The sequence below is a fragment of the Phalacrocorax carbo genome, chromosome 2, assembly GCF_963921805.1.
Source record: "Phalacrocorax carbo chromosome 2, bPhaCar2.1, whole genome shotgun sequence".
Lineage (NCBI taxonomy): Eukaryota > Metazoa > Chordata > Aves > Suliformes > Phalacrocoracidae > Phalacrocorax > Phalacrocorax carbo.
Genome location: NC_087514.1, coordinates 99886610 through 99899192, shown reverse-complemented (window position 1 = coordinate 99899192; position 12583 = coordinate 99886610). Strand labels below are relative to the sequence as shown.

At 43.1% G+C, this 12583-nt stretch overlaps 1 protein-coding gene across 3 annotated transcripts in view; it reads right to left on the bottom strand.

Annotated features, from left to right (window-relative positions):
- Positions 1-12583, bottom strand: part of RNF144B (ring finger protein 144B) — a 96650-nt gene that overhangs the window by 36116 nt on the left and 47951 nt on the right. For 2 of the 3 annotated variants that reach the window (XM_064443686.1, XM_064443685.1), the window contains exon 2: positions 4680-4868. In XM_064443686.1, the coding sequence (XP_064299756.1) occupies positions 4680-4844 (165 nt within the window). In that variant the 5' untranslated portion in view covers positions 4845-4868. Of the gene's footprint in view, positions 1-4679; positions 4869-5406; positions 5784-12583 lie in introns of those variants that run through there. The other variant, XM_064443687.1, reaches the window with a different exon arrangement.

Here is a 12583-nt window from a genome sequence, read left to right as displayed (position 1 = left end):
TGGCAGCAGCATGCAAGCCCCTCTCACAGAGGCTGCAGCCTCCCAAGGCCCTGACTTGCCAGGCAGGCAGCTGCCCAGGGCGCCAGGCTGCCAACAGCAGCAAAAGAGCCTTTTTCATCCATGTCTACCCCTGGTCTTGCTGTCACACACAGCTACAGCAGAAAATCTTGTTCTCCCAAATGCCTTCGGATCATCTTCTACTTGTAGAATAGCCAAGACAGCACAGAAACTACCTGTTCTTCTAATCAACATTGCACACTGACTTCTCCTTTTAAGGTTACATGAAGTTTAATCTCATTTAGACTGCATTGTGTGTGCCAAAATAACAAACAGGTGGATCATCGTGATATTTGTTTTGCACATTTTGTAACTCAGTTACCTCACACACTTCTCAGAAGTACAAGACCCAACAAAGTTTGCTTGGAAATAAAGAAGGGTGAATCATGCTAGTTCTGTGTAAACATGTGCTGACAACACAGAAGCAAATATCTGAAAGTGTCTTCTGTTTTCAGAGTTTGTTGCATGTTGTCTCAGGCATCTCAAACCCTGTTGCAGTAAATAACACACAAGATGGATATAAGCTGCTACTTGATGTAAATAGCAGCAGTTCCATTTATTGCTCACCTGGCTCTTGTCAGGACTCTGAAATGCTTAGGAGGAAGGGGGGGGGAAAGGAAAGACAAAACTGAACGGAATTGGCATGCAGGGAAGAAGCTGACACCAGCTTTCTTACTGACCCCCCAAAACCATGTCTTCTGTAACAGCTTTGCACTTGTTCCCTTCTGTCATCACCGTCACCAGGGCAGTCTTACTACGCTTGGTAAAACCTCACCTCCGTGTCTGCTTACAGGCTACAGACTCACACCGAGTCTTGCATAGGGCCCTTAGTATTTCCAGTATTATTGATAGTCCTGCACTCCTCACTACTGCTTCCAAAGGGTAATTTATGCTGTGCCAGCTCTCAGGGCATTTTCAGCAAGAGGAAATGAGGAGCATGGGATCACCCACCCATCGTCTCTCCCACCTGTTTTCCCAGTTTCAGCCAGGTTTTGAGAAGACAGCAGTCCACAAGATCTATAATTTCCAGCCAGTCTACTGAGTGCCAAAGCCTGGCAACACCCAGTGCCCCCTCCAAAGGCAAAGCAGGGAAGTCGGCCTGTCCATTTCTGACACTACCTTGACTGAGCACTCCTGGGTCTTGCCTGAGTGAGGCACTGCTGGAGCTATCTGGGAGAGGAAGGAGAAGAGCAAAGGATACAAACATGTAGGAAAATTGACTAGAAATAAGTGTAATATTAAAAATATAATTTTGTAAGTGTATCGATATAATTAATATTAGTTTGCTTTGGACCCAGATATAAAAGCACTAAAATAATGTATTTTGTAACACTCTGATAGTGTAGCCAGACACAGTTTATAATTATTTTACATACATATGTGACCACCACAGGGGCAAAAACCTGTGTAGCTGCACATGGGTACATCCAGGGAAGAAAAAGTTGCAAGACAAGGTAAGCACAAGGGACTGCAGATAGGAAGGACATCCCACCAAATATACAAGGATGACTGGCAAGACAAAAAACAACATAAGCAATACCAGCAACAGATGAGACTCCCTCACCTTTCAGGAATGGGGCATGCAGCATAAAACCATGCAGTTTAAGCAATACATATATTGCTGAATATATATATAAAAGAGTGAGCATCACGGTATGGCACTCCGCAGAGGTTTTATAGGTGTAGGAAATTACCTGAATAATATAAAGTGCAGTCCTCTAAAACTTTTGCAGATAAAATATACCCCACATCCCCACCCAACTCTCTTCAGAGATCAGTCTTTCATTTGAAATTAATATAATCCAAACATTTTATTGTGTCCAAACACAATGAACCCAAATCATCAGGTACACTATAGCTGTTTCCATATTCTTGGGATGTGTAAATGTGTGCTTCACCTCACATTTCAGTGGAGTCTTACACCAAGTGCAACAAAGGTTGAGAAACAAAAGGTTGATGCCTCTTCAGACCTGACTGGGCTACCAAGTAAGATGGCAAGTGCGTTCAGCAAGCCATCTGCTTTTTCTTCTCTGAACGGAGACAGAAAAATGTTTATAGCTATCTGAAAAACTCCTGTCTTATGAGCAACATTTCACCAAAATGCAAACACACACCTTCCTAACCACAGTTTAGTTACTTTGGCTAGAATATAGCTTTTACGAGGTATAATATTTATTATAGGAGCTTCTAAGCTGAAAAAATAGCTGTACACAACTCTAACTGATTTAAATTCCTTGGCTTTACAGGCTACAAGTGCAAAGGAGATATAAATTCACCCCTATTTAGATGCCTAAATGAGTAACAACTTCCAATTATTTCCACAGCCAAAAATGATTTAGTGAAAACCAATCATGATTACAGTTAGGAAAAAAAAAAGACCTCACATGTAATTGAACAAAAAAATTAACAAAACTAATGATTTCCCTTTAGTAGAGCAGAACCTATTATGTCCATGTCAAGCCTTTTTCTATTTCAAATACTACTCTTGGATATATATAATTAACCTTAGTGATAGAAAATAAGAATAAGCTGAAAACATTGCTAGCTGAAAAGCTGATATGGGCTCAATCCCACAGCTTACAGCTGACAACCTTACCCCAATATCTGTCTTCAGACAATACCTTCAATATAGTATCAGTGTGAAGGTACCTAGAAGCCCTGGCACGGGTGGGAGGAAATTTAGGGCACTGCATTCCAGTGCAGCTACTGCAGGCTGTGCCCCAAGCAATTCCCCACGCAAGGCCTGGCACCAAGGCACTCCGTGGCAAGGTGCTTCTGATACTGCTCTTTGGAGGCTGCCCAAAGATGCAATTCATATGGCCTCCCAGTAACCGCTCTGGATTGAAGACAGAAAGCCATACAGGCAGATTAAAAGTTTCCAGAGCCCCCTTTGTTATAGGATGCAAGATCTAGGTGTGTCTGTTGCATCAGCCGAGACATGGCCATCAGGACGATGTTCAGGCACAGGCAACAAACAACAGCCAGGCAAAGGGTAGGCATGCAGCATAAACACAGTCGAGACATATTACACCCACTGAAATAAATAGAGCATGTCTAAAGGCTTCTCCCAGCTGCATTCAGCACTCACTCATGGCTGGCTTTTGGTTTAGACAAAGTCAGTGAAGTTTGCAAAGATGCCAAACAACTGTGACTGTACTTCCCAATTCACTGTCATGGCACCAAGTGGATGCTTCTCCAGGAGCATTACTGGCCAGGTAAGGGGTGTATGTATGGGGTGGCAGCTCTGGCACCAACAGGGCACAGGTGGGGATAGCAACACCCCCAGCCATCACCAACCTCTCCCTTTAGCCAGTGCTCTGGCGGAATGGAGAGCCCAGCTCTGCCTGGCACAGTCCTCAGCAATCCTCCCTTCCCCAGGGGTGAAAGGGCTACTACTCTGGCCCAGCTAACTCTAAGGTTAATGTGCCATTAATAATCCTAAATCAGAGTCACTGAATTCTTGGAGTGGATCACTGTAAGTGTATCAATTTCTCTAATTTTTTTTAATTTAAAGCAATATCTTCATACCTACCTGTTAGGGCATGCCCTCTTAAAACTTTTGTTACAAACTAAAATACGGAAATGTTTTGTGGAAGTCGGTATGGAAAACAAAATTCATGAAGGTCAGGCTGAAAATGCATGCCAATCAAAATTGCCCTAGTTTCTTGAACATGCAGCTAGATTCTTAACCAATTTAAGCTACCCTGAATCCAGAGTAAGTGAAGATACTCTCACTCAAGCTGGCTTCACAAATATCGGATTTCTTCCATGAGTTCAAACAATCAAGGTCAAAACTTAAATGTCCTTGCTTAATGCTTATCCACAATTTGTTGTTAAAAAATAAAACCAAGTACATTTATTCTGGAGTTTAAAAAAAAAACAACCCAACATCCCTCCAGTGGCTTCTGACCTGTTTCCAAAATCCATTAGTCAGATACATCAAAGTCACTATCGCCAGAGAAACTGGGTCCATTTTCCCATGTTGATAAAGAGACCAGAAGAGTATGAATATCTGTAGGGCTTTTATCAGCCCACTCAACCTCTGCCTTTACCACTTCCACCAGCTTTATTTGATCTCAATTTGCAGGACAGAAAGTCCTCCCTGACAACTACAGGCAATGCATGACCTGGCAACATCTCTGCAGCATAGACTGCAGATGCAAAGGTTCAATAGGCCAAGGTTCGTTTTTGTTTAGGTCTTCTGATTGGCCTTAAAATTACATACAAGGCTTAAAAGGTCTCAGAGTACTCAGAAAATGATAATGGGGAAACAAAATCTCACCTTTATCCTGCAATGTTTCAAGATCTTGCTTCAGAAAAAATAAATACTGAGATTGCATATAGACTGTGTATGTTCTCTGACAGTCTCAAAATGCATCTTTTTTCCCATTTACTACTGGGATTTAGTATTATTTTTATGTTAGAATTACGAATTATCAAAAGCAGAATGACAGAGAAATCTTTTAAATAAGGCAAGACGGACTAACCCAAATGCTCTTTAGGCAAGCATTCCCTATCAGCACAGATAACACACACTTCTTGTACAGGACAAGCAACCCCATATCACAGTTCAACCTCCCATTATCCTGCTCCTGTAACATAAAGGCACTGCTAGGTCTTACCGATGTACAAAAGATGCAGCTGCATTCCTGAAGAGTGGTCATCTTATCCAAGGAATATTCACAGAGACATAGCTTGCAAGTGAGCAGGGGCTCCAGAGCTAACTCTCCAACTTCTGATTCGTCAGCTGTCATGGTGTAAGGACAAGTCTTCCCAGCAGAGCCCATCCGCTTATTAATGGTCCACTCAGCCTGAAAAGACAAATCAACAGCTGAAACATCCCACAAGCCATGTAGTAACTTCTCATTGACCTGGGAATTTACAGCTCAGATCCGTAAGAGCACCTGCTCACCCAAATGTACTACTTTGGCATCTTGCTGCCAGTCTCACACTTTGGTCCATTCAAAATTTACCGAGAAGGTGCCTGAGAGCCCACCTCCCCAAAAGGCCTGAACTGGGCTGGATTCTCAGAGAATATTCACCTTGCTGGCACAAAGCACCTTAGTCAGGCCACTTATCAAATTAAAAATAAAAATAAAATTAAAAAAAAAAACCCACACACCAACACTCACGCAGGTGAGACGTTACCTATGTTATATTCAACAATATAGTGGTCAGAGCCCTCACCAAAGTCCTCAGAGCAGGGATCTGACTTGGGACAATAAATTCTTAATTAAAAAAATAAGCTGCGTTCATATGTACATATATATATATATATCATTCTGCCGTTTCAAATGAATTTCGGTCATACCCCTCCCATCCCTATGAATCTTTCAGTCTTCGTTGCACCTGCACAGTTTCAATGGATGTCTCTACTCCAACTTTCCTTTCGAGCTGGTGGTTCAGGAGCTCTCCTTGGCAGTGGAAGGCAACAGCAAGCACAGATTCCTACTTCCTAGGCAAGTTTTCAAGCTTTTAGCCTGAATCTAAGTAGTGAGTACCAAGAACTCCACCTTCTCCGTGAGCTGTCACTGAGATAGCGAGCTGGCAGTCCAACACAAGAGGGCTTGCAAAGGCATCTAAACCCAGGGAAGGGTTTCAGATTGCATGTCCTACTTCATATAGGGCTGGAGTTTAAATCCAAGCAAGTAAGAGTATTTCATGTGCTGTCCTCTTTTCTGCTTTCCCTTATCTATGACGGACAGCTGCCTGCTCAGGTCTGTAGCTTTTGTGCATCCCGATCCCTGGCATCCAGCTCTTCCACCCATTTTATAGGGCTTTTAGGCATCTAACCAAGGTTTGTGAACCACGAACTAAGTGCAGTAGCACTTTGACATAGAGAAGCTCAGAATAGCTGTTTTCCGCCACACATTATGTCACAGCAGTGCTTGGGGAAGAAATTTCTACCCTTCAAGAAGGAACAAATGAAAACGTCATGCTGACATGCAATGTTTTCTGACCTAAGCATTTGAAAACATTGCACCATAACCATAAAAAATTTCAAGACCCTCATTCTCACACAGCAACACTGAAAGAAATTAGAGAGAATATCCTCATGCTTAAGCTGAAACAACGGAAAGCAAATTTGCAGGTTTTATTGACCTCAAAATAGACAGTGGGGTTCAGTGCAGCATTTAAGGCACAGGAAAATCTATTCCCATCCCCAAGAAACTTGGCTCGACTTCCACAGTTCTGCTTCTGCTTACACTTAGTTGACGGCAAGACGACCTTCACACACATTTCCTACAAGCAGAGACCTGGTGGCCGGCTGCACACAGCTGCTTGCAGCAGTGCCAAGTGAAGAGTGCAGCTCTACTAAATTTAAAAAGCTGTACCACGAATGGAGGTTGCATGAACACGAAAACAACAGAGGATCAAGACCCGTCCGTGTGCCTGTCAGATGCGACATCTCATGAGGCAAACAGGAGACTCGAACCCTTTGGTCCACTTCTGCTTGCCTCCCCCACTGCCCTGAGCACCCTCGTGGCAGGGCTGTCAGGTCACATTTGGCAGCATGCTGCTGCTGCTGTTTTGCAGCTCCCAGAGCAGCCAGGCCAGCTGCAGTCAGCCAGTGTGTATGCGACGTGCTGGCTTGCAGTACCTGCTGAGCTCCTCCCCAGAGGAAGAAATGATGGTGCTCATGGAGCTTGAGGGGTCAGCGCACATGAAATCGCACTCCACAGCTCTTGCCTCACAACCTGATGCACAGCTGAGCCCCATCCCCAGGCGTACCCTGTGAGCCTCATGCCCTGTGTTCCCATGCGTCTGCAGAAAGAGACTTTCTCTTCAAAAGCCATGAAACCACAACAAATCTGGGTGGGAGCACATTTACTTCTTAATTTTTACACTTTGCAGTTTCCTAGCCTAGCCTGACAGAGAAGCCAGAAGATGAGTCCTTTGGGATGTCTTTCCTGTAAGCACCCAGCTTTAGAGGCATAAGAGTCGTAGCGAAGATTCTGGCAAATGAATTCCTGGCCACGAATCCAAAGCAAACTCTCCCTTTAAATGCTGTGCCTGCACTACTCTTGGCACAGTCCCCTCCCGCTACCATGAAGCCCCCCACAATTTGCTCCATACGGCTGCAGAGCTGGAGCTCCAGCACGGCCAGACACTCTGGAAGGAAGCCTCCCGCTGAGTCAGGGACTGCAAAACTCTTCTGTAATTACTGCAGCAGGGAGGGGGGGAACAGTGAGTCACTGGAAACACTACAGCAGATCAAGAACTACCTGTTATTTAAAACTATGTGCTAGACATTATCTCAATATTTAGGAGAACTGTAACACGTTTACTCAGGTACGCTTTTCAACAGCAGCTGCATCTGTACAGGTAAGCTACTCACCCGCACACTGCATGCATCTGACATTTCTTCATTTACATGGTAAAAGGTAGCAACATTAAACGGAGAGATGTACAAAACAACAGGTAGGAATATTTCAGGATGCGGGAATGGATATAAAATGGATACAGCTGTTTCCAAAGTCAATGTTCTTTTTGTAACCAAAAGGGTTATGACCCTGCATGCTTTTATTAAGGCAACAGTTGAAAGATTCAGGTGTATGACTGAGGTTTAGGGCTAGGGGCTAATTTCAGATGGCCTAAATCTGGTGGACCAGAGGTTCCAGCCCACACACAGCCCAGGCTGGCTCACCTCACCACAGCCTCATTAACCCCAGCAGGATTCAGCAAACGAAGCGAACAGGATCGGAGCCACGGAGACAGCTGCGCAGCCCGCCTACACAGCCCCTGGGGGAGGCACCGTGGCTACCAGCAACAGCATTCCCTCCATGCTCCCTAAGAGGCCAGCTTGTCCATAAGCAGTCCTCCCAGTCAGCCTGGCACAGGCAAAGCCATCCTGTTAGCACCTGAAAACCTGCCCGTCAAAGACAGAGTGGATGCATGGCATACCCAGCCTGCTCCTTTTCCCAGAGCAACTCAACCAGCTGGTCTCTGCTTCTGCCCACCAGAGTTGTGACTTCTGCTACTGCTGCCAAGGGAAGTGTGCAGGGAGGAGAGTTAATGGTTACAGAAAAGGGTAGGCCCATCCAGTGGCAACTTGGCTTCGAAGAGAAATCAGGCCTGGGGAGGAGGTTCATTCCCATGATCAGATCAGATGGTGGAAACGATAAGGGAAGAAAGACATGTGTCTTCCTACTGTTGTCACTCTCTACTCCTTCTCCTATTCTTTCCCAGCATTTCAAGATGTATTGTCCTCCCCCATGCTCGCCAGCCATCTCCCTAACCTGACTATCCTGGAATAACTGATTTTTCCATACGCTGCAGAGAAGCCATCAAGTTCCACCTCAGTTGCTCCAAATTTTTATGGCTTTCACTTTGCTAGGCTTAGTCTCACAGGCTGTCATTAGTTAATTATACATCCATTACCCCTCTTTACAGTGGCTTAAAATTCCTACTGTAATTACAAGTGAGTTGCCAACAGTTTAAGTTGAAAATAAAACACCTAGGATGTATGGGTCATGCAGGGGAAGAGGGAGTCACTGAAGAATGATTTGGGGACAAAAAGGAAAAGACCATTCCATAATCTTTGGTTACTGCACAGTATTTGGTTTAATTATTCCATAATATGTGGTTATATTAATAAAAGTGACCTGAAATAAAGGTAAATGGAAAGTCTCTGAAAAAAAGTGGACCCACATATAAATAAAATTCATTTCTAAGCACTTAGATCTTTCCTTTCATGCTCACAAACACAGATGACCCATTTAGGATAGAATTCCAAATAAAGCAAATGTGTCACTGAAACCGAAGTACGGCACCTAACTCCTCACAAAAACCTCCACAGAACAGCATCATGGGCTCCATGAGGTGTTGTCAAATAAGGATAAACACATCTCAGGGATGCTCTAACTTGGAGGAACATACCAGGCTAAATTCCGCAGCAGCGTAAATCAGTGGCAAGGAAGTGTCAAACTGGCTCCAGTGTGTTTAAACACTCATGAACCGTAAAGGCCAAAGATACAAGGTTTTTTGCATACTTCTGTCAGCCACATACATGCACACACACACATGCACAGATCACACTCCTTTTACATTGCACAGAATTTCCAGGAAATGGGAGGTATTTCCTCAAATTGTATGCTGCCCAGCTTATAAGAAAGAAGAATTGTTGGGAAGGCTCATCCTTCCCTGGCTCTGACACTAAGAGTGTTGATGTCATAGGATAAGGCATGACCAGAAGGTCTGAATGAATGAGAGTGATCTATATGGGGTCAGTCCTAGAAGGGTGTAAACTGCTCAGTCACCAGGACCACAGTTCGCTGAGCGCTCAGATCTGTCAAGGTTTCCATTTCGTTCATCTGCCTGTGGATGATTTTGCTTTGCCTCTGGGAGGTGACAAAGCCTTGTGCTTTCACGTGTCACTGAAATGTCTCAACACTATCCATAAGCAAGGAAACTTTAGAGTGTGCTTAAAGCAGAAAGAAGAAGAGCTCAGAGGGGTGGGAAGGATAAGTACAAGCAGAAACACTAACATGAAAGCAGTAGGGGTTTTGAGAGAAATACGAAAAACACAACAGAAGCACTGAAGGAAGGAGCACAGAACTTGTCTGCCTTTGGGGCCTCCTGACACCACGGTGTCTGGCTTTGAAAATTACTTCCTAACAGCAAATATCTGCTGTGCCTGCTTCTAGACAGCTACCCATTGCTAGCCTTGATATTAATGTCCTGAAGTGGAAACTATTAAGACCTTGAAGTGCAAGTGAGAGAGCAGCTGGGTGGGTGTCTGGTAGCCTCCTGAGGTCAAACCACCAGAGCTCCATAAAGGTGTAAAGAATTGAAGCAACCTAGGGCTGAAACTTTCCCCATGCATTGTAAGGTAACATCCTTGTTAGAATCATACAAAGGCTCATTTGAGTCTGCCCAGGTGCCTCAAACCAAGATTACCATGCTCAAAGAACAAAAGTTACTCTGTATATGTGATAGAGCAAACGAGCCAGGCGGTCTCCTGAGCTGCGACATCAGAAGGACATTGTCTGTGTGCCTCCAATCAAGGCACTGTACTTAGCTTAAAAAAAATATGTGTCTGAATGTGACTTTCACCACTTAGAAACATCACATAAAATCATGAAAGCCTTCTGCACTGAAGCTGGAGGAGAATGAATGGATTATATTCAGCACCATAAGTCATCCTTTCATTTTTCACAGGCTGCATCCAATAGCAACAACAGAGTTCTCGGAGAAGCTACTTCTAGCCTTGTGTTTACAAACAATTCTGCATAAGTTAGTAGAGCTGTATCTTTTAGCTGAATTTGGAGTTTAAAGGAAGTCAAGAAATGTACAAGCATGACACACGTTGCTCAAGGAAACATTAATGGAATAAAAAGGATCCTTAATGTGTTTTCCCCTGTGGGCTGGCATGTGCCTGAGCCCATCCCTTGGGGCAGGGTGAGCCCGGACAGTCCCCTGTAAGTGCAGCATCCCCCCAGGCATGCCAGAAACCAGCACCCAGGCATGGGCTTGCGTATACATGGTGGGATTGCAAAGAGGTTAGGGTTAGGTTTAAGGTCATGTGTGAGTCTAACACATAATATAGCACTTCCCCATGTTACAAAAACCATTTCAGTATCAAAATGAAACTAGTCACAGCACCTGTGCTAAGCTCCTATTTAGCTTACCAGGGATTCACTGAACTTTCTTGAAGAAACATTTGCAAGCACTGTAATTGTTTCTCATGCCCTAGAGATTTTTTTAAGTACTCCACCCATTATGAAATTACTTCAATGCCATATAAAAACCTGTTTTGACATCTCAGTCAAACAACTCCGACATCTGAGTCAACAGCTCAGGATTCTGTTGCTTCCTGTGAGTAAGGTTCCCCCCTTTAAAAATAAAATAGAAGAACTACCTGAAAAATACAAGTGTTCAAAACCAATGCAAAAAACCAGGCCCTCAGAGAAAAAGAATAATTAAAGACAGATTTTTTTAAAAAGTAACAGAGTGGCATTAAGATAACGGGGTCAGATCATAGAAGATATAAACTGAGCTATGAAATTAGGACATGTGAAGACAGCTGTCAGAAACCCACATTTCTATCAACTTCAGCAAAACCCCATCACTACCCGTTTTGGTTACAAGCCCTTAGCTGCCCCAACTCTCTCAACATAATGTTATTCAAAATTCACTTCTAAGGCAGCTTTTCTAAACTCAACAGCTCTGCACAAAGAATTAGTCTGAATCAAGCAGACTAGCACTTCTGTTGTCTAATAGACTGACCACTAAACCACAGTGCATTAATTGCTCCTTCTTTTGATATGCACTGCCTACACAGAGCTACCTATCTAGTCCATACAACATCACTTATCAAGCAGTGATTCAGTAAGGCTGTAAAACATATGATTAAAGCTCCAATTCAGGAAAGCCTTCATCTTCAAGGACATTTAATCAGATGCTTAAGTGCTCCTGTGTATCAAAGCCTGAATATTTTGCTTTATTTCAGTGAGATTATTAACAAGTCAAGCAAGTACTTAGATTTTCTGAAATTGTGGTGTCAAAAAAAAAGCAACCAGACCCACAAACAGAAGGTCTAATTTTAAATATATTTTAATATATTCAGAATTACTGTATTACATCTGCGCCTTAATACAGCAAGCAAGCCAATGACTTGATTACATGCATGTACAAGGAAAACCCATTTCTGGATTACCACAATATGCTACCAAGCCAAAGTATTAGAAAGAATAAAAGTATTTCAAAATCTGTTCTCTTTGAGCAGGGCTTAAGAAAAGTCAGATGTATAATATTACATGACAGCTTTCTGCACTGTAAAATTTTCATTTTAAGAAAACTTGTTTAAAGAACAAGCAGCCTAAGTAAATGTGCTGTCTGGTACGTGAGAACACACAAAAGGCAACTCCTTTCACTTGTTTTCATTGGAATGTCTGGAAAAAAAAGAGCCCTTGAGCTGCTGTTCAAGAAGCACTGGCTGTGTCGAGTATTTTCATATCATGCTAGCAACCGAGAAAGAAATATATCAAATACTTCGAAAGGAATGTAGTGAGTGGGAAGCCTCTTGCACAAAAAAAGAAATGTAAGGGACAGACTGCACTAATTAAGAATATCATCCAGCTTCCTGCCAGGCATTTTTATACCAGCACTTTAGGATGCCTAAAACACACACTGAACAGCTTCCCAAATCTCACATGTGCCCAATAATTTCAACTCAATCTAATAAATCAAAACATTATTAAGGCACAAGTAATTCAGTCTCCACAAATCTTCAAGAGTACACTTGTCAGGTTACATCAGTACTGTGATACTGTGAGGTACCAATAACTTTGAGATTTTAGAACACCAGTTCTTCACAGCAACTTCTAGCAACCCTACATCAATATGTCCTTGAGGGTTTTTTTTGCAAGACCACGGATATTAACTGAATATAACAAACCACTTTTTTTTTTCCCCAAAACAGATGTGACTCTCTGTAATTGTGGGAATCCGTTATGTGCTTCCTTGCAATACTGCTTTAGAATAAGCAAGGGGGGAAAAATTGGGCTCTTCCCCCTTCCATTCC